Genomic DNA, 21,041 nt, shown 5'->3' with positions numbered 1-21,041 from the left:
AAAGGAAATGAGCCCCTTTACTTACACAAGCATGGTCCGCAGCTTCAGGAAATCATTATGCTCTGGATTCTCCACTTCAACCACACCCCAAGGGTAAAGACGGCCACGGATCTTTTTACCTTTGACCTCTATCAGCTGGTTGGAACCAATAACTGCAAATGGAATGCTGGCCTAAAAAGGGAAGGAAAAAAGCACGGGTTACTCTTGGGTCCCATCCCACAGCAACCAATCAGCATTTCAAAGTGTAATGGCACCCTCCTTGGTCCTTTGGAGCTGAAGCAGAGTTTTGTATAAAGATAAAGTGCCAAACACTTCCTCAAGGAGGGTGGGAAAAGCCCTAAAATTAATAAAGTGCTTGAAAAATGTTACACAACAGCAACTATATATATAAACTGTGTGTGTGTGTATGTGTATATATATATACACACACACACACACACACACACACACACACACACACACACACACACACACACACACACACACACACACACAATTTTTATGGTTCACTATGGGACTTTCTAATCAACTTCGGTCGATCGCATACAATGTCAACATAAAATGTTGAATCTGAAATTCCGAACAGTAAACTACAACGAAAGTGAATACATCGAATCCAGGGTTCGATGTATTTGACATAGCAGAAGGTGACGTCACTCACCTCCTGCTATGCACAGTAACTTTACATTGGGAGCTACACCCCCTTACACCCCCCATGTGGTGGGCTGCGCCCCCCACACCCCCTGCACATTAAATATACCAACTCCCAGATCGCACTACGGCTAATTCCCTGTTCCTCACTGAAGTGTGACCTCCCTATACAGTCTCGGCACATTGCTTACAAAAAGGTCGAGTGCAGCCTTCCATACGGTATTATGAGGTCGACTTCACCGGGATCGATATATTCAGCCTTGGAAAACATGATTTTGACCTTGTTATGTTTGGCTGAATGCATTTTGCATAAGCCATAGTAAACCATTTTTATAGGTAGACATACACACACACTGGGAATTCAAAAATCAATCTAAAGAATGTCAGCTGGAGGAAGACTATGGCTATTGCAACAGTTAGAATATCCACTATTAAGGGAATCTTTCTTAAACAACAGTACTATGTTCAAAATTAGATCACTGTTGCAGTAGCCCAAGGTATTTGGGTAGATTATCACAGATTAGAAAACAAAGATGGAGTTAGAAGAAAATGAACAATTCTGGAATCACTAAAAAAAGAAAAAGTTATGTCTTACCATAATGCTCCATCTGTGTTGTTCATCTTCTTTCATTCATCAATGATAGGTTTGGTTCAGAGCCCTCAGAACAGAGTCGGCCTTTTTACCAAGCTTGAGCCAGCCAAAAAAACTATCGAGCTAAGTCTCTACCCATAATTCCCTTCTCCTGTTACCTCAGATCGAGTTTGCTAGAGAAAAGGAAGTAAAGCTGAGGCCACTTCTGCGCAACTACCCTAGGCCACCACTTAGACCCAAAGCATCCCCCAAGAGTCTTTGAAGGGGGAAGGAGGGTGGGAAGTGATGAATGAAAGAAGACAACACAGACGGAACATTATGGTAAGACATAACTTCTTTATATGTAGTTGTTAATCTTCTTTCCATTCAATCACTGATGGGACAGAATCCCAAACTATCTTGAGGTCCTTGAGCGGCCCTAATGGAACATTCCTGAGTACCACTGAGCCGAAGGCAGCTCTCCCTCTGGAGACCAAGTCCAATTTGTAATGATTGATAAAGGTATGAGGCTTAGCCCAAATAGCTGCTGCACAGATGTCATCCATGGAAGCCCTGGAATGAAAAGCTACAGATATTGCCACAGATCTAGTGGAGTGAGCTTTAACCTTTGGCATAGGTTCATTACTGAAGGAACAGATGAAACATATGCAGTCCCTTAGCCATTTCGATAAAGTAACCTTGGAAACAGCCTCTTCCATTCTGGGCCCAGAACAGGAGATGCACAGCTGTTCAGACTTACAGATAGGTTTGCTCCTGTCTAGATAAAATCTCAATTGTCTACGTATGTCTAAAGAGTGAAGGCATTACTCTCCTATATTGGCAAAATTCAGAAAGAACACTGGTAGGTTAATGGTCTGGTTTATGGAGAATTCAGAAACAACTTTGGGGAGAAAGGATGGATTCATCTGAAGTGATACTCTGTCTTTATGAAAGACCAGATAGGTCCTCTTGATACACAATGCCTGCAGCTCCGAGACTCTTCTAGCAGACATGATGGTACCAAGAACAAGGATTTCCAAGTTAAAAACTTTAGGTTACACTGCAAAGCAGGTTCAAAAGATTTCTGAATCAAAGACTGAAGGACTAGAGTGAGGTTCTATGGTTCCACGGGCTGACAGAAGGCCTAATATGAGAAGTCCCCTTGAGGAAAGCCTTGCAAATGCGTAGAGAAATAAGAGGGGTGCCATCTATACCATTGTGGAAATTGGAAATTGCTGCTAGATGTACTCGTACGGTAGAGGCAGAGGCTCCATTATCAAAAATGGCTAGCCAAGTATTGAAGTACTGCAGTAACTGGAGCCGAATACGGGTCTAGCAGGTTATCCTTGGACCAGATGGAGAATCTTTTCCATTTATCCTGGTACAAGTCTTCTGGTGGATGGTTTATGAGAGGCCAGAATGATGTCTCGAACAGGTGAGGAGAGATTAGCTTGCCTGGCTACTAGTGGAAGTGGAGAAACAAAGCTGTCAGCTTCAGACTGGACAGAGTTGGGTGAGTATTCAGGTCTAGTAGAGGGTTCAGAATCCACTGTGGGTATATACTAGGTGAGGCCGAAGGAAGGGGAACCAAACTTGTTGAGGCCAGAATGGGGCTATGAGGATCACCTTGCATCTCAACTGAAGAGCTTTGTTTAGAAATTGTGGGATCAGAGGGGTGGGAGGATAAGTGTAAAGAAGTCCTGTGGACCACTTGTGGATCAAAGCGTCCCTTGGTGACTCCCTTTCCGGGGAAAGTAGGGCGAAATAGCTGCTGCATTTGGTGTTTGATGGGGAGGTGAAAAGATCGCAGCAGGGCCGGACCCAGTGGCTGAAGATTGCTGACGCCACCTCAGGGTTGAGGGGCCACTTGTGAGGCATGAGGATGCATCTGCTCAGCTTGTCCACAATCACGTTAGAGCTCCCTGGGATATGTGTTGTTATTAGCGGTTGGAAGCTATCATCCACTGCCAAATTCTCATGGCTTCTCGACAATGGGATAGGACTTGGATCCTCCTTGCTTGTTGATATACCAAGACCACTGGCATATTGTCAGATTGAATTGCAATTGTCCCGGAGGGGAGAGCCAAATGGAAAGCCTGCAACGCTAACAGCACAGCTCTCAGTTATAGAACACTGACATGCAGGTGGGCCTCTGAGGTGGACCATGTGCCTTGGACCATCTTTCCCTGGAAATGGCCCCCCACCAGATCAGGGAAGCATCCATGGTCACAACGGCTGTGGGCTGAGGAGACTGAAATGGACTACTCCAAAGTTCTATGTCTGGCCTCATCCACCAAAGCAGGTCCTGTTTGTTGAGTTATTCGAATATGGTAACTGAGGGGTGATAGTTTGGGAACCACTGACACAGAAGGAACCGAATCCGCATTTGTAGTTTTGCTACAGGCACCATTGGGATTGACAGTGCCATAGAACTTAGGGCCTGAAAAGAGTACAGTTGTGCACACTTACCATAAATGTAGATGTTCGAGTGTATTCACTGTTGCAGTCATCACACTTGGGTTATTTGCCTGCAGGTAGTCCGAATACCAGAGTCTTGGGATTTATGCGTCGGATGTTGTCGCCTCTTCCATGACATCAGGACGTCAGGGGTATAAAACATGCAGCAGACGCCATTACATCAGTTTTTCTTGCCCCAGATGTCAGGAGCCCCCAAAATAGGAAGCAATTACATAGTGTGGAACACCTTCAATAAAAAGTAAATACCATAGCCATAAGATATGGCCACAGAGGATAGGTAGAAAGTCTAGAAAAGTCAGGGGGCTGGAGGGAGGGTAACCAGGACTGCAACAATGAATACACTCAAACATCTACATTTATGGTAAGTGTACACAACTGTACTATGTTCTTCGTGTTTCAAGGCTGCTGTCATCACAGTTGGGTTGATTCCCAAAGCTGAGTAAGGGTGGAGGCAGTCTAAGTATTAGGGCTGGCTAGCAGGCCTTGTAAGACTGCTGTGGCAAATGCAGCTCTGGATTTAGAAAAGACAGGCAAGTGGAAATGCTTGGTGAAGGTGTGTACAAAACTCCAGGTTGCAGCTTCCAGGATGTCCCTGGTAGGGATTCCCCTGACAAATGCTGTAGACGTTTAGGTAGCCGTAGTGGAATGAATTCTGATCCCCTGTGGGGTAGGTTTTCCATAGTGTTTGTAGCAGAAATGGATGCAGTGTGCTATCCATTTGGAAATGATTTGCTTTGAAATGGCCTTGCCCTCTGCCCCTGTAGCAAAGCTGACTAGCAGCTGGTCAGATTTTCTGAAAGGCTTAGTCCTGTTCAAGGTAGAACCTGAGCTGTCTGTGCACGTCCAAGGAGTGCAGGATCCTCTCCCCTTTTTTCTGAGGATTAGGAAAAAAGGTTGGTAAATGGATGGATTGGTTTAAAGCCACAATGGATACCACCTTGGGCATAAATGATGGGTTAGTCCTGAGGGGAGCCCTGTCAGCATGGAAAACAATGAAGGGTTCCACAGCCATTCGTGCCTGTAGCTCAGACACTCTTCTTGCTGAAGTGATGGCTAGAAGTAATGCTGTTTTCCAAGAGAGGAACTTTAACTTTGCTGTAGCAGCAGGTTCAAAAGGGGAATGTGAGCTTCTCTAGTACAAAGTTAAGGTCCCAGGCAAAGGTGGGAGCTCTCCTCGGGGGTCTTAAATTGTTAGCTCCTCTCGGGAACTGTTTGATCAGAGGGTGAGAAAAGGGAGGTGGCTCAGTATTGTAATGAGGTGAGATGGCAGAGGCATGAATCTTAATTCATGAGAAGAATAGGCCTTTGTGGAGCAGCTCTGCTAGGTAATCTAGGATTTGAGGTAAGGAGGGCACGGCTGTGTCCTTTCCTAGAGAGTGGCTCCAAGAACAGTATCTTTTCCACTTTTCTGAATAGGATTTCCTAGTACTAGGCCTTCTGGCCTCAAGGATGACGACCAGCGCCTGTTTGCTGAGGGTTGCTGGTGGACTGTTCAGGGAATAAGCCAGGCTGCAAGGTTCAGTGTTTGCAGGTGAGGATGCAAAATCCATCCCTCTTGCTGGGACAGCAGGGAGGGGGTCTAATGTAGGTGCCAGAGTGGCACTGCTGTCAGACTGCGTAGGAGTGGGTACCAATGCTGGCGTGGCCAGTCTGGTGCAATAAGGATTGTCCTTGGTCTATCCTGCTTGATCTCGAGTAGTACTTTTGAGAGGCGGGACAGAGGGGGAAAGGCCTACATTGAGAAATTTTCCCATGTAAAGGATAGGGCAGCCACTCACCATGCTTGGCTGTGGGGATTTCTGGTGCAGAATTTGCTCAATTGATGTTTTTGGGGGAGGCAAAGAGGTCCACCTCTGGTGTCCCCCATCTGCTGATTAGAAGCTTGAATGAGATGAGTTCCAGTTTCCACTCATGTGGGTCTAGTAGATCTCTGCTTAAGTCGCCTGCCAGTGAATTTTGTTTGCCTGGCAGGAATTGAGCTTGCGGGTACACTTGGCTGCTCAAGGCTGTGTTCCACAGGGCTATGGATAACCTGCAGAGTGGGTAGGAATGAGTTCCCCCCTGCTTATTTATCTACCACATAACTGTTGTGTTGTCTGTCTTTATCAAGAGTTGTCCTGGGAGGGTAAGGTATTTAGAGGCCATCAGAGCATTCTGTACAGCTAACATTTCTTTGTGATTGATATGCAGGTGAATTTGGCCTGGGCTCCATTTGTCTTGAATGCATTTGTCTGCCATGTGAGCCCCCATGCATAGTCTGATGCGTCTGTTGTCAGGGTTTGGGTGGCGACAGGTTGAGTGAAAGGAAGTCCCTTGTTGTGGTTGCAAGCCTTTGCCCACCAAAGGAACTCTGGCCTTAGACAAAGAATGATAGGAATCAGTGTTTCCAAGTCCTGAGAATGTTGACACCAGAGACTTTTAAGTACCACTGAAATTTCCTCATATGCAGTCTTGCATATGGAATTAGTAGAATGCATGAGACCATGAACCCTAGGGCTTGCAGTATTTTTCTTGCTGATAGCTGGGTTTTGGTGGCCATTAGTTTGAAGTAGTTTGTCAAATGAACCTGCTTTTCTGGAGTGAGGAATGTCGTCTGGGAAGTTGTGTTCAAGCTTGCTCCCAGGACACAATCTTTTGGCTGGGCACCAGATGTGATTTATTTTCGTTGATGGTGTACCCCAGAAAAGTTAGAAATCTCTTTACAAATGCCAGGTGCTGAAATAGCAATTCCTGACAGTCTGCCTGAATCAGGCAATCGTCCAAGTATGGGTAAATTTGAATATTGCTCTGCCTGCAGTACGCAATGGCTGGAGCCAGGCACTTTGTGAATACCCTGGACGCGGTAAATAAGCCAAAGGGAAGTGCAGAGAACTGACCGTGAATACAGCCTGCCCTGAAACGTAGATATTTCCTGCAAGATTCCCTTATGGGGTTGTGCAGATAAGCTTCTTTTAAGTCTAGGGTGACTAGCCTGGAGTCCTTGGCCAGCACAGGAAGCAGCTATTGTAGTGTAAGCATTTTGAATTTTGGGACCACCAGGAAGGTGTTGAGAATGGACAGATCCAGGATAGGGTACCATGAGCCCTCTTTTCTGGGCACCAGGAACAGTCTGGAGTAGAAATCCTGTCCCCTTTGCTTTATTGGAACAGGCTGAACAGCCCTGATACTGAGAAGAGAAAGTACTTGCTTTTGAACCTCTGCCCACTGGTTTGGAGGAAGGTCTGGCAACCCGCTTGGGGTTGGCAGTGAGTGGAAGTAGAATCTGTATCCCTGGGATACAATGTTTAGGTTCCATCGGTCCTGGGTAATGGACATCCAGTTTTTTGCATGCAGGGTGAGTCTTCCTAGGGGTGCAAGTACTTGGGAATGGCTGGGAAGGATGATAGACAAGTCATTGTGAACTTTTTCCATAAGGGGGTGGCTTACCACTCCCTGTTTTTGAGGTGGCAGCACTTCATTGCTTAGATCTCTGCATACCCTGAGACTGTAATCTTGGTGGTCTGTTGCCCCTGGGTTTGGACTAAGAAGGCCTGGGAGGGACTGGAAAGGACCAGTTTTTAGAAGGCCAATGCCTACTAAACCTAGGTGGCTGTACCTGTAAGAAATCTTTAACAGTTTGCACAGATTTAGCTTTTTTCTCCATCTTTTTAAGAACTACTTCTGCTTTTGTACCAAACGTACATTCCTGGTTTAATGGAGCATCTAGTAATTTTGCTTTCACATGGTCTGGCAAGATTTGTTCCTTCAGCCAAGCATGCCTTCTCAGTACCAACCCAGTGACAGCAGCCCTGCAAGATGCTTCTAAGACATCAAAACCACACTGCAAAGTCTGTTTACTAACTTGGTTTGTAGAACGCATTAACTCTTGTAAATCTTTATTTTCTGCACAATCTGGAAGTAACAACATTTTCTGTTTAATTAGTTCCATAATATGCTGCTGGTACTTTAACATGTGAAACTGGCAATTTAAAGCCCTTACGGCAAGAGTTGCAGTGGTATATCCCTTCTTACCCCATCTGTCTAATGCTCTAGAATCCCTGCCTGAAGGGGTAGGGTTTTTGGCTGTAGTAGCCTTAATACCTTTAGGTCCCTGGGAAATGGTTTCTGGATCTGCAGTGGGATTCTTAAGGAGAAACTTGTGTGAGTCAGGTACTCTAATACCTGTCAGGCTTTCTAGCAGCTGTTGGTAAAGTATCAGGAGTAAGACTGGATTCCATGAAGACATCTACAATATCCAGGACAGGGGCTATAGCTAGAGGCCTGTGCTGAGGCAGGTCTAAAAATTCTCCGAGTCTCTTTTTGGACTGTGGGTAATCCTGGCATTCCCAAATGAAAATGCTCTCTTAAGGTATGCAAGGTTTCACCAAAAGAAAAGTCCTCTGGAGGGTAGGTAGAGGGAATGGAATCCTCTGCATCTGATTCCTCATAGGCAGATAAGGGTATGTCCTGGTAATCAGAGGGATCAGAGTCATCGGACTCATGGTCTGTAGAATCAGAAGGAAAATCAATCCTTTGTCTTTTAGAGGGGGAAGGCTGGCTTCCCCTAATTAAAGTTATAAGGTCTACAGCCATTCTAAGCATTTATTTCTGTGATATGGGAGCTTCAGCATGCGCTTTGGTTGTCAGTTTTCTAGGCACGGTGTGAACTCTGGGCCCGAGAAACTCAGTAGTTTTAGTCAGAAACGAATTAAATGGTTTAATACGGACATCAGAAGGTCGGAATACACCCTCAGAAGCAGGTACCTGCACAGTGGCTCCGGACCCATCCAAGGTAGAGACATCTGCAGGTTCCACGGTTGAAGAAGCATCTTGCGGCATACTGGACTCCGAATGGGTCTCAGCAGAGGCCTGCGAATCTGCAGAAGCGGTTATCAGGGGTTGTGAAAGCGCCTCACTTGAGTATCGGCTGACTGGCGACTAGCTTAACGGAAGCATCGTCTGCAGTTTTGGACCTATGCGGTCTCTGTCTTTATCCTTATGTTTTTTCGGAAGATCGGTAGTCGGATGGCTTATCAAAGCTATTTCTGAATATGGAGAACGAGAGCTAAAGAATTTAGCAACAAAGATAGCCCAACAACGAATAGTTCAGGCGTTAAACAAGGCACAAAACTGACAGCGAGGAATGTTGTGGTTTGGGCCTAAATAGGTGGCGCAGTAAGAATGAAAATCTCTGTGAGGAATTTGCTTTCCACAGGCAAGACAATTGTTAACTTTTTCTGACATCGGTTAAAGCAAGAAAAAAGGATCCCCAACGGGGTACTTCGCTTTAGAAGACTTCAGGTTTGAAACTCTAACAATGAAAATTTAAGGTAGCAGCCAACTAGCACTTGCGAACTGCTTCTGTTGCGGGCTCCCGCACAGCATAAAAAGCTGATGTAATGTCGTCGGCTGCATGTTTTATACCCCAGATGTCATGGATGAGGCGACAGCATCCGACGCAGAAATACCAAGACTCTGGTATTCGGGCCGACTAACTGCTACCTGCAGGCAGATAACCAAAGTGTGATGACTGCAACAGTGAAACACGAAGAACATCTTCCCAGGGAGAAACTGTTGTCTGTTAATTGGGAGTGATACCAGACAGGACTGAGTACTGAACACTGCTCCAATTAACTCTTATTTGTTGTGTAGGGACAAGGTTTGATTTCGCCCAATGTATTGTTATTCCCAACAATTTTGCCAGAGAGAATATAATGTAGTGCTGTTACCAGAAGATGCTTGTTGGGGGCAGTAAGGAACCAGTCGTCCAGATATGGAAACACCCGGAATTCATTCAGTCTCAAGTGAGCTGTTACCACTGCCATGCATTTTGTGAACACTCTGGGGGCTGTAGAGAGACCAAATGGCAGGGCACGGAATTGATAATGAATGGCTCCTAGCCAGAAGCAAAGTAGACTCCTGGAGCGTTTGTCCATCTTGATGTGGTAATATGCATCCCGGAGATCTATAGAGCACATCCAATCGCCTTCTCTTAAAAAGGGGAAAATGGACTGAACAGTGACCATCCGGAATTTGGTTTGGGTGACAGACTTGTTTAAGCTTCTGAGATCCAAAATGGATCTACAATCCCGTCTTTTTTTGGCACCAAAAAGAATCTTGAGTAAAATCCGGATCCACGCTGGTCTGGTGGAACTTGTTGGATAACTCTTTTTTGAGACAGCTTTATAATCTCTGAAGCTGCTTCTTCCCTTTGACTGGGTGGAACATCGGGAAGTTTTCTTGGGAAATTTAGCTGACAAGAAAGGGGAATAGTGTAACCTCTGGTGATAATGCTCTGCACCCAACAATCAGTGGTGATGGATTGCCAGGCAGCTTGGTGCAGAGAGAAACGACCCCCAACTGCTTCCAGAGGTAAGCAATTGGGCTGCTCCTCAGGAGCGCTGATAAGGCTGTCCAGAGAAGGAATCCCTGGAGCCCTGATTACGAAAACCCCCTCTGCCTCTATAGGGATGTCTTCCAGAATGGTTACCCCCTCTGCCTCTGGGATTATCACTACCACGTGCGGCATGGAAGGGACCCTGAGATTTCATATGCCACATTTTCCCGCTCCTCTGGTTCCTGGAGAAGGTACGTTGAGGGTAGGAAAACCGTAGACCTATGGCAGACAGAGTCTTTCCCTCTTGCTCATACCTGGTTAGCATGTCTTTCACTTTGGAGCCAAAAAGGGACGAAGCTTTGAAGGGAGCATTCAGAAAAGAAGCCCTGAAGAGGTCTGAGAGGTTACAAATGTGCATCCAGCACTCAGACGTGATGCCTCAATGCCTGAACTCGCTGCTCTAGCCAAAGAGTTCGGAGATAAAGTCCCTCTGGAGCCTCGTAAAATGTGCCAAATAATTCAGGGACTGTATGGCAAAGGTCCCTGATGCGAAAACATGCTTCCCAAGTCTGTCCACTTTCTGGGACTCCCTGTTGGGCGGGTGGACAGCGGGACATTCCTCAGCCAAATCCTTTTTCGTGGCCGCCACCACTACAGCATCAACTGGTAACCCTTAGGACCAATGCGGGGTCTCCTTGGGTGGAGAAAGAATTTTGTCTGGTCTCCGAGGGATCATCTCAATGGAATCAGGGTTCTTCCAAGCGTGCTGCACAATGAGCTGAACAAGAGGTAGAAAGCTGGGAGCGAAAAGCCTGCAGGAACACGGACTCCTCAGATGAAGGGTTGGAGGGCTACCAGTCACCTCTCTGCTTTAACATTTCCAGGATATTTCCAAAGGAGACATAATCAGAAGGTGACCGTGGGGACCCTTCACCATCATCGTAATCCATGTTTTCCATTGACTCCTCGGGGGAGTCCATGTGCTTCCTCTCTTGCACGTCTTCTTTTGAGAGGGCTCCTCAGTGGGGGTCTCTGAGGAGGACACGGAAAAGCAGGTACCCTGAACAGGGGTGTCCTGCAGTTTCTCAGCCCGGTGTCCTGGGGGGATGGTCTGTGACAGCTGTACCTCAGGCGGTGAAAACTGGGGTTCCGACATTGAAGGGCTGCTGCCAGAAGCAAGAGCCCTCTCCATTGCGTGGAAGGCAGGGCCGCCCAAAGAGGGATGGGAGCCCAAAACTGAGAGACAACCTGGGACCGGGATCGCACCCCACTCTGATGAACCCACCTCCACGGATAGAGCCTCAAGCAGGAGCAGTGCAGCCGTGGCTATCGGCACTGAGGATGGAACCGAGTAGAGAGGTGGTTCTGTACCCCGGGCCGATGTGCCCATCCCCCAATCCCCAGATTGAGGGAGGATCAGTTCAGTGGGAATCGAAGACCAAAGGGACAAACTCAGAGCAGACGTGAGATGCACCGTAGGTGCCGAGGTGATGGATTCCAAGAAAGATGTTGGAGCAGAAGGCTTCGGAACTGAGATGGTCGAAGGAGGAGTGTAAGATGTTGTCCGTGGATAAGGCAACCAAAGTCCTGCAGGTGGATGGGACTTAGAAAGTGAGGGAATCCACCTGGCTAACAAAAGCTGGTCTACAAGACGCACCATGTTGTGTTCAGAAAGGCTCCTGGTGGATCTAGTGGATATTCCGGATGGAAAGTCAAGACGTTCGATGAAGGGGCTATACATTTGGACAGAAATGGATCTACGGAAGAGGAGTATTGGGTCCGTGGTGCAAGGCTTGCAGGCACTGAAGTCTCTAGTTTCGAGACAGGAAGTAAAGGGGTCAAAATCCAGTGAGGTCGGTACAACGCTCGGTGCCGAAGTGGCACTCAGAGCTGAAACAGTCGGCTCCAAAACGGAAACTAATGATGTAGTCGAAGGTGTGCCCTGAGACGAAGTCAAAATAGGTGTAGTAAGGTCTATGATCGCTGCTGGAGGCAGGACCGGTGCTGAAATGGGCACCAGTATCGAAGGTTTTGAGACGGTTGGAGCTGAAGGCGACGGAGCCGAGGAGGCTGATTTATTCTCCGAAAATAACTTTGGGACCTTTGATTTTCCCAGGCTTGCTCTGATCAGCCCGATGGTGAAGAAGGAACAGAGTGGGATCTCTTTTTGTCCTTAGAAGGAGGGGATGAAACCTTGATGGCCTCTGAGAAGGGAGACTTGAGTAACTCTTTCAGAATGAGTTTATTTTTGCGCTCATTAAGAGTGCATTGACTGAAACTCTGACAAATGTCACATGGAGGTTGCACCAAAAGGTGGGACACTCCCAAACAGTATACAAAGTCATCATGAGAATCACTGTTGGGTATCTTGCCTTTACATGAAGTACAATGCTTAAAACCTGAAGTACCCTTCTTATCTGACATCCTGATAGAGAAAAAAACACCACAGGGCAACTGCATAATCCAACTATAATCAAAGTCAACTCCATTCAAAAAAGTCACAAATATAACAATACACTGGTATGATAGAGAAAAGAAAGGAAACACCTGAATAAAAGACAACTAATAGGTTAAACAATACCAACTATGGTATTGAAGGAATACCACAAGGGTAAGGGAGGAAGGCCATACCAACAATGGTACTTGAAAATGTACCAACGGTAACTACGGGTAGAGAGGAAAAAACAAGGTCAGACAGAAGAAAAAACACTAGAAGACCTATTCGCTTAATAAAATATAAAGATATCCAAAATTTTTCAAACAAATATCAAAAAAGTTTCACTTAGAGCTGGGCTGAAACGTGGCTTTACAGTTATGCAGTAAATGAGATCTGTGGTAACAGGGAGAAGGGCGTTCTGGGTAGAGACTTAGCTCGAGAATTTTTTGGCTGGCGCAAGCTTGGTAAAAAGGCAGACTCCGTTCCAAGGGCTTTGAACTTAACCCATCAGTGATGAATGGAAAGAAGATAAACAACATCAGATGTTATGTTCTTACAGTAACATTCCATCTGTGTTGACCATCTTCATTCATTCTTGATGGTTGGGTTTCGATTCCGTCCTCGGAACCAACTTGGCCGATATAACAAGCTTGCACCAGCCAGAGACTCCTGAGCTAAGGTTACCCCTAATGCCTCTCTTCCCCACCCTTCAGATCGAGTTTGCCCGTAGAAATAAGAGGAAGCTTTGTCTGAGCAACTGCCCTATCACATAACTTTTAGTTATGTACTTACCATAACTTTAGATGTTTCGGATCCATCTCGCCTACATTCTAAACTGATGGGCTCGGAGCCGATCCTCGGCTCCGACTCGGCACGCTATACTATAGAGCGAAGTCTCTTATTGGCTGAGCTATACTATATCCCAGCATGCACCACCACTACTTCCCCAGATCTTGTTTGTCCGCACACATGCACACACACATATACTGTTGACATAACATTGCCAGATGTTTCAAGATGAAACGGTTAAACTCGAACCGTCCGGTCTCTTCTGGTCTCCAAGGCAGGGGGAAGGAGGGTGGGTTATTAGAATGTGGAGATGGATCCCAAACATCTAAAGTTATGGTAAGTACATAACTAAAAGATGTTATGTGATCCTATCTCGCCTACATTCTAAACTGATGGGACAGCGTCCCTAGCACCTGATTCCTGGGTGGCTCACTGGAAAACACTCCTGAGAACTGTGGAACCAAAGGAAGCTCGCCCTCGAGATGCCACATCCAATTTGTAGTGAGAAATGAAGGTGTGCGGAGAAGACCACGTAGCCGCAGCACAAATGTCACTAATGGCAAGCTTAGAATGGAATGCTATTGAAGTAGCCCTAGCTCTTGTAGAATGAGCTTTCACAGAGGTTGTAAGCTCTTTATTAGAAATGGAGTAAGCATGACTGATACAGTCCCTGATCCACTTGGCAATAGTGACCTTCGTGACGACTTTGCCCAACTTATTGTCTGAAAATGATGCAAACAATTGATCTGTTTTTCGTGTTTGCTGCGTCCTATCTAAATAGAAACGCAATTGCCTGTGAACATCCAATGTGTGGAAGATGTATTCCGCTCTGAGTAGTTTGGGAAGAAAACTGGAAGTTCTAATGACTGCTGCAGACAAAAACTGGAACAAACCTTGGGAACAAAGGATGGATTAGGCCTGAGGGATACTCTATCCTTATGAAAAACCAGGTACGGTGGTTTAATAGATAGAGCTTGAAGCTCCGAAACCTTTCTGGCTGATGTAATCGCAACCAAAAAGGCAGTTTTCCAAGAAAGAAATTTCAAGTCACAAGTAGCTTCTGGTTCGAAGGGGGAAGAGGTCAAAGCACGTAGTACCACACTGAGATCCCACGGCGGAGCAGGATGAGAAATCGGAGGTCGTAATAGCGCAGCACCTTTCATGAAGGCTTTACACAACCTGTTGCTCATCAAAGGTGGGTCCATAGATTCCTGAAAATTGGAAATAGCCACCAATTGGACCTTGATGGTAGAGACTGAAGAACCTTGATTGAATAGAGCAGCTAAAAACTTCAGGACCTCAGACACCGGGACAGTTATAGGATCTAGTCCCCGGAGTTGAGCCCAAATGGCAAATCTCTTCCATTTGCTACTATACAATTTCCTAGTAGAAGACTTGTGGGCCGAGGATAAGATACGTATGACTTCCGGGTCCAAAATATGGCTCCTGACTATAGTTGGAAGAGGAGGAGCCAAGCTGTTAACTTCAACGAATGAAGGGAATGATGAAGTTGTCCCGACTGATGAATCAATAGGTCCGGGAACTGATCCAGGAACCATGGACCGTCCAGTGCATATCTCCGAAGATAGGGAAACCAGACTTGACGAGGCCAGTATGGGGCAACTAAAATCATCTTGCTCCCTAAATGAGTCGCCTTCTGGATCACCCTGGGAAGGAGGGGAACCGGAGGAAAGGCGTATAGCAGGCCGGTGGGCCAAGTGTGGGCTAAGGCGTCCTTGGGAATTTCCCCCGGAGCTGGGGTGAGAGAGAAGAACTGCCGGCATTTCGCGTTGAGCAGGGTCGCGAAGAGGTCGCAACAAGGAGTTCCCCATCTTCTGAAGATTTGAGTAGCCACTGTAACGTTCAGAGACCACTCGTGAGGAGATAGAATAATTCTGCTCAGTCTGTCGGCTATCACGTTGGATCTTCCAGGGATATGTGTCGCTACCAGAAAACATTTGGTTGACACTGCCCATTCCCATACTCTCATGGCCTCTCTGCAAAGGGGATAGGATCTGGTCCCTCCCTGCTTGTTCAGGTACCAGACTACTGACATGTTGTCGGACTGGATGGCAATTACGCCCTGAGGGAGGTAATCGTGAAGCGCTTGCAGAGATAGAAGCACCGCCCTCATTTCTAGAATGTTGATGTGAAGGAGACTCTCGTCGGAATGCCAATTGCCTTGGACTGACCTGCCCAGGTAATGCCCCCCCCCACCCCGTCTGGGAGGCGTCCGTAGTCAAAGTGGCCACAGGGGGTGGCGGAACGAAGGGTCGTCCCTGATCCAGATTGGAGGACACAAGCAACCAACGAAGGTCCTGTTTGCAGGTTTCCGTAATCCGTATGAGGTGATTGAGAGGGAGATCCTGATAGGACCACTGGGCCGACAGGAGCCACTGGAGAACCCTCATATGCAATCTTGCTAAGGGGACTAGAAGAACGGTGGCCGACATGGAGCCTAATAGTTGTAGGACCATCCTGGCTGGGGCTTTGGATTTGAGAAGCAAAGCTCGGACTTGAGCCTGTAGAGTCTCTATCCTTTCTGTAGGAAGATAGACCCGCATTCAGTTTGAATCTATCTCTACTCCGATAAACCTTATGCGCTGAGATGGCCGCAACACAGACTTTGGCCAATTGAAGGTGATTCCAAGGGAGGTGCCTAGTGAAATGGTGGCTGCTAGGTTCTGCAATAGTAGACGCCTGGAGGTGGCAGTTAGGAGCCAGTCGTCCAGATACGGAAACACCTGGAATCCTAGACTCCTCAGGTGAGCAGTCACAACCGCCAAACATTTGGTGAACACCCTGGGGGCTGTGGTGAGACCAAAGGGCAGTGCGCAGAATTGAAAATGACTGTCATCCAGGCTGAAGCGCAAATGTCTCCTGGACGCCTGATCTATCAATATGTGATAATAGGCGTCCTTGAGATCTATGGAGCACATCCAAACACCTTTCTCCAGTAGCGGGAGAATGGATTGTAAGGTGACCATTCGGAACTTGGACTTCTTGACTGATCGATTTAGGTTGCTGAGATCCAAAATGGGCCTCAAGTCCCCGGTCTTTTTTGGCACCAAAAAGAATTTTGAGTAAGTTCCTAATCCGGTCTGGTCTGCGGGGACCGGTTGGATGACTCCTTTTTGAAGCAGCTTTGAGATTTCGAAGGCTGCAATATCCCGTTGACTGGGTGGCGGGTCCGGGATTTTCCTGGATGGTGGGGGAGGATAAGAAAAGGGAATGACGTAACCTTCGGCGATGATTCGAAGCACCTATCGGTCCTGAGTGATGCTCTCCCAGGCCTTTAGGTGCCTTGAAAAACGACCCCCGACTGGCTCCGGAGCTGCACAGTCGGGCAATCCTTCAGGGATTGTGGAAGGTTGAAGAGCCACGAAAGGACTCGCGATCTCCAGTGTTGCGGGGGCCTCTGCCTCCTCTGGGACGGCGTCTTCCTGAAAAATTTCCCCCTCCTCTGCCTCTAGAAGGGGGATTGTCCTGCTGCGAGGGATAAGGCTTCTGAGATTTACAGAACCACATTTTCCCTCCTCTTTTAGCCTTGGGATAAGGCCGAAAGGGAGTGGAAAACCGTGCCCCTACGGCAGTCAAAGTCTTACCCACTTGTTCACAGTGGGTCAATGTGTCCTTTTACCTTGGGTCCAAACAAAGAGGACCCATCAAAGAGAGCGTCGGCAAAGGAAGACTTAAAGGCTTCCGCAAAATGACACAGGCGGAGCCAGGCTTGCCTCCATAGAGCAACACCCGTACCCGCCGCTCTACTCGCCCCCTCGGCTGCATACGAAATGAGCCTCATGGACGAGTTCGATATCGATGACAGAGTAGCCAACTGAGAGCTAACCGTCTGGGCCAGCTGCTCAGGTAGGTTACTCGAGAGGGTATCTGAAAGTTCCTTGACCAGATCCCTCTGAAGTCTAGTGAAGTGCGTCAAATAGTTCAGAGACCTTAAGGTAAAGGCTGAACTGAGGGTGCGCTTCCCGTACCGGTCCATGCTCCTAGACTCCTTATTAGGGGGATGGACGGACGTCGAAGCCTCTGCCACATCTTGTTGGGTAGCAGATGGCACCACCAGGGCATCTACAGCCACACCTTTGGTAAGAAATTCCTTTTCCGGGGGTGCTGATAAGAATTTATTTGGGCGAGCAGGCACCGGTTCCACAGAGTTTGGATGCTCCCACGCCCTTCGAGAGATCAAATCTAGGAGCTCGTCGAAGGGCGGAGACACCCAGGAGGCGGAAGGCTGAGCCCCAAAGGCCTTGAGGAACACTGACTCGTCAGCGGAAGGGGGTTTGGAATGCCAGCCGCCTCGTCGTTTAAGAAGTTCCAAGATGTCTGCAAAGGAGACATCATCCGAGGACGACTTAGGGGACCCCTCCGCATCATCAAGATCGGTGTCCGACGTGAGAGACTCATCGGGGGAGTTGACGTGCTTCCTCTTGCACTGTCTTTTCCTTGGGGGTTCCTCCGAAGACGCTTCAGAGGGACCCCCAGGAGGGAGGGAACCCCCACTGGGGGTGATCTCAGGCCCCGGGGCTCCACTGTCTAGCGACAGGGGGACTACCAAAGAACCAGTCTCCGTGCCTAGGGAAGGTGCCGGTGAGACCATAGAGGTAGCCAAAGATGATTTGGCCAAAGCACTCCTCATGGCCCTGAAGGCCGGACCGCCAGAGTCCTGGGAAGGTCCAACCCCCGGGGCCACAACAGTGGACGGCACTCCCGCAGCCGACGCACCGAGAGGGAAGCTCGGAACCAAAAACATCGGTCCCGAAGCGGCACCCCCGGGACCGACCGAAGAGGTCCGTGTACCGAACTCCGACCCGAAAGCCGGGGTTGGAGTAAGGGTCAGAGCCGACCCGAAAACCTCCATCGGCTCCACCGGTACCGGCTCCAACGATGCCGAGGCTGTTGGAGGAGGAACCAGAACTACAGGGTGGGCAATCGGCTCCGAAACCGAATGGGCTGGAGCCGAAACTAATTTCTGGAAGACTGGAGACTGAAACAGCCTTTGGAGCACCCTGTCGATATCCGAATCCGACATCTTGGAAGACCGGGAGGAGACCGAACGGGTCCGAGTAGACTTCTCCATCGGTTCCGAAGGACTGGGGGACCGGCTCCGAATTGTCTCGACCAATATCGGTGCCAAGGGAGGCTCCATAGCAATTTCCCTCGGTGCCGAAGAGGGCTTCGGCGCCGAAGGGGAAGAGTCTGAGCAGGCAACTCTCATCGGCTCCAAAATCAATGGAGCCGATGAAGGTGACCCGCCTCTCGAAGAAACCAGAGGAGTCGAGGCTGGAGGCATAGAGGCAGACCGTTCCGCCCTCGGCTCCGAAGTCCGTGGAGCCGATGGAGAAGCCTGCCTAGATTTCTTAGTGGTCGGTTCCAACGGGCTGGTCGGAGCCGACGATTTCTTTTTCTTAGCTGGAGAAGAAGAGGAAGAGAGAAATCCCAAATAAAGGAACAAATAACTCACACAAATAGGAGGGCCAAGAACCCTCTAACTAAAAAACAGGTACTTGACCACTCCACAACACATAATAAGCTCACTAACGCACGAGGGCAAGGCCCCTCTAACTAAAACGGAACCTTTCCCTGACAGACAAATTTACCACAAAAAAATATCAGAAAGTCAATCATACACAACGATAGCCGTTAGAACAGCTTTTGGGTTAACTTTAAGAAAATTCCTGACAGAAAATTTCTCAAAAAAAGGCACTTAGCTCAGCCAAGTCCGAGACCACGTCTTAGCTTGTAAAGCGGCAACGAGATCTGGGGAAGTAGTGGTGGTGCATCCTGGGATATAGTATAGCTCAGCCAATAAGAGACTTCGCTCTATAGTATAGCGTGCCGAGTCGGAGCCGAGGATCGGCTCCGAGCCCATCAGTTTAGAATGTAGGCGAGATAGGATCACATAACATCCAGGATTAGTTCAGTACCTCCAGGAGTCCTTGGAGGGGGTAGGAGGGTGGGATGTCAAGAATGAATGAAGATCGACAACATAGATGGAACGTTACGTTAAGAATATAACTTCTTTATCTGATCTCGTCAATCTTCATTCATACTTGATGGTTGGAACAGAGTCCCTAGCTACTTTATAACGCGGGGAGGCCCTATGGAAGGATATTCCTCAGCACCATAGAGCCAAAGGAAGCTCTTACCCTGGAGGCCATATCCAATTTGTGATGAGTGATAAAGGTATGAGGGGTAAACTAAGTAAGCTGCTGCACAAATGTCACCCATAGAGGCTCTTGAAAGAAAGGCTACTGAAGTGGAAACTGACCTGGTGGCATGAGTCTTGACTTTCGCTGATAAACTCATCTTATTCTGTTGATAAATACAGGTGATGCAGTCTCTCAACCATTTTGACAAAGTGACTTTAGGAACTGGCTTGTCTAATTTAGAGGCTGAAAAAGACAGGAAGAATTGGTCCGATTTTCTGAATGATTTAATCCTAAGTAAAAACGCAATTGTCTATGTACATCCAACAAATGCAAACAATATTCTCCTTGATTTGAAAAGCTTGGGAAGAAAACTGACAGGTCAATGGATTGGTTAATATTTGAATCTGAGATGACTTTGGGTAGAAAGGAGGGGTTAGTCCGAAGAGATGCTCTCTCTTTGTGAAAAATGATGTATGGGGGCTTTACACACAAGGCCTGCAATTCTGATAGTCTCTTGGCTGAAGTGATGGCTACCAGGAATAAGTTCTTCCAAGACAAAAATTTTATATCACAGGTGGCTGCTGGCTCAAAAGGTTGGCATATCAAAGCTTGTACGACTAAAGTTAAATTCCAAGGTTCAATGGGTTCTTTAAAGGGTGGTTTTAAATGCAAGATTCCCTTTAAGAAGGTTTTGTAGAGGCGGTGAGATATTAACAAAAAATAGTCAAAGTCATTATGGAAATTTGAAACAGCTGCTAAATGGACTCTGATGGTAGAAGCTAAGACTCCTGATTGGAGTAAGGTTGACAAATATTCCAACACTTTATTAAATCAGGGCTGAAAAGGGTTCAAGTCCTTTTTCTTGAGACCAGATTACAGATCTGTTCCACTTACTATGATAAATTTTCCTCGTGGACGGTTCACGGGAAGCCAGAAGTATCTTTTGTACTGGGAAAGACAGATTATTCTGCCTGGCAATTACCGTAAGTGGAGGTAACAAGCAGTCAGCTTGAGACTTGGTAGGCTGGGATGGACCAGCCCTTGTGGATGAGACAGCATTTCCGGAGTTGGATCCAGAGTACATAGGTAGTGAACTACATGAGGCCACAGAAAGGGGAACCAGACTTGACGGGCCAATAGGGTGCAATGAGGATTACATTGCTTCTCAACCGCTGGGCTTTCTTTAAAAACTGTGGAATTGGGGAAAAAGGAGGAAAGACATAAAACAGTCCAAGGGGCCAATCATGTACAAGAGCATCCATCGGGGACTCCCCCTGAGAGGCGATTAGGGCGAAGTGGCTGCTGCATTTGTGGTTCATTGGAGATGCAAATAGATTGCAGCAAGGCTGACCCCAACGACAAAAATTTCCATCGCTACCATGGCATTGAGAGACCACTTGTGAGGCAGGAGAATGCATCTGCTCAGTTTGTCCTCAATCACATTGGAATTCCCGGGAATGTACTTTGCTATCAGAAAGTGGTTGGAGGCTATCGCCCATTGCCATACTCTTATGGCTTCCTGACATAACGGGTAGAATCTGGTTCCTCCCTGCTTGATGATGTACCACACAACCGGCATGTTGTCTGATTGGATAGCAATTGTCCCCGATGGAAGGGCAGATTGGAATGTTGATA

The 21,041-nt window shown here is 47.5% G+C and overlaps 1 protein-coding gene across 4 annotated transcripts in view; it reads right to left on the bottom strand.

The window, feature by feature from the left end:
* SEPTIN2 (septin 2) overlaps positions 1 to 21,041 on the bottom strand; it is a 1,307,428-nt gene that overhangs the window by 416,166 nt on the left and 870,221 nt on the right. For all 4 annotated transcript variants that reach the window (XM_044068783.1, XM_044068784.1, XM_044068782.1 and 1 more), the window contains one exon: positions 26 to 171. In XM_044068783.1, coding sequence (XP_043924718.1) covers positions 26 to 171 — 146 coding nt within the window. The remainder of the gene's footprint in view (positions 1 to 25; positions 172 to 21,041) is intronic.

The sequence above is a fragment of the Protopterus annectens genome, chromosome 4.part0 (assembly GCF_019279795.1).
Source record: "Protopterus annectens isolate FY-2018-M chromosome 4.part0, PAN1.0, whole genome shotgun sequence".
NCBI lineage: Eukaryota > Metazoa > Chordata > Ceratodontiformes > Protopteridae > Protopterus > Protopterus annectens.
Note: the sequence above shows the minus strand (reverse complement) of the source record. Positions and strands in the feature narration are given on the sequence as shown.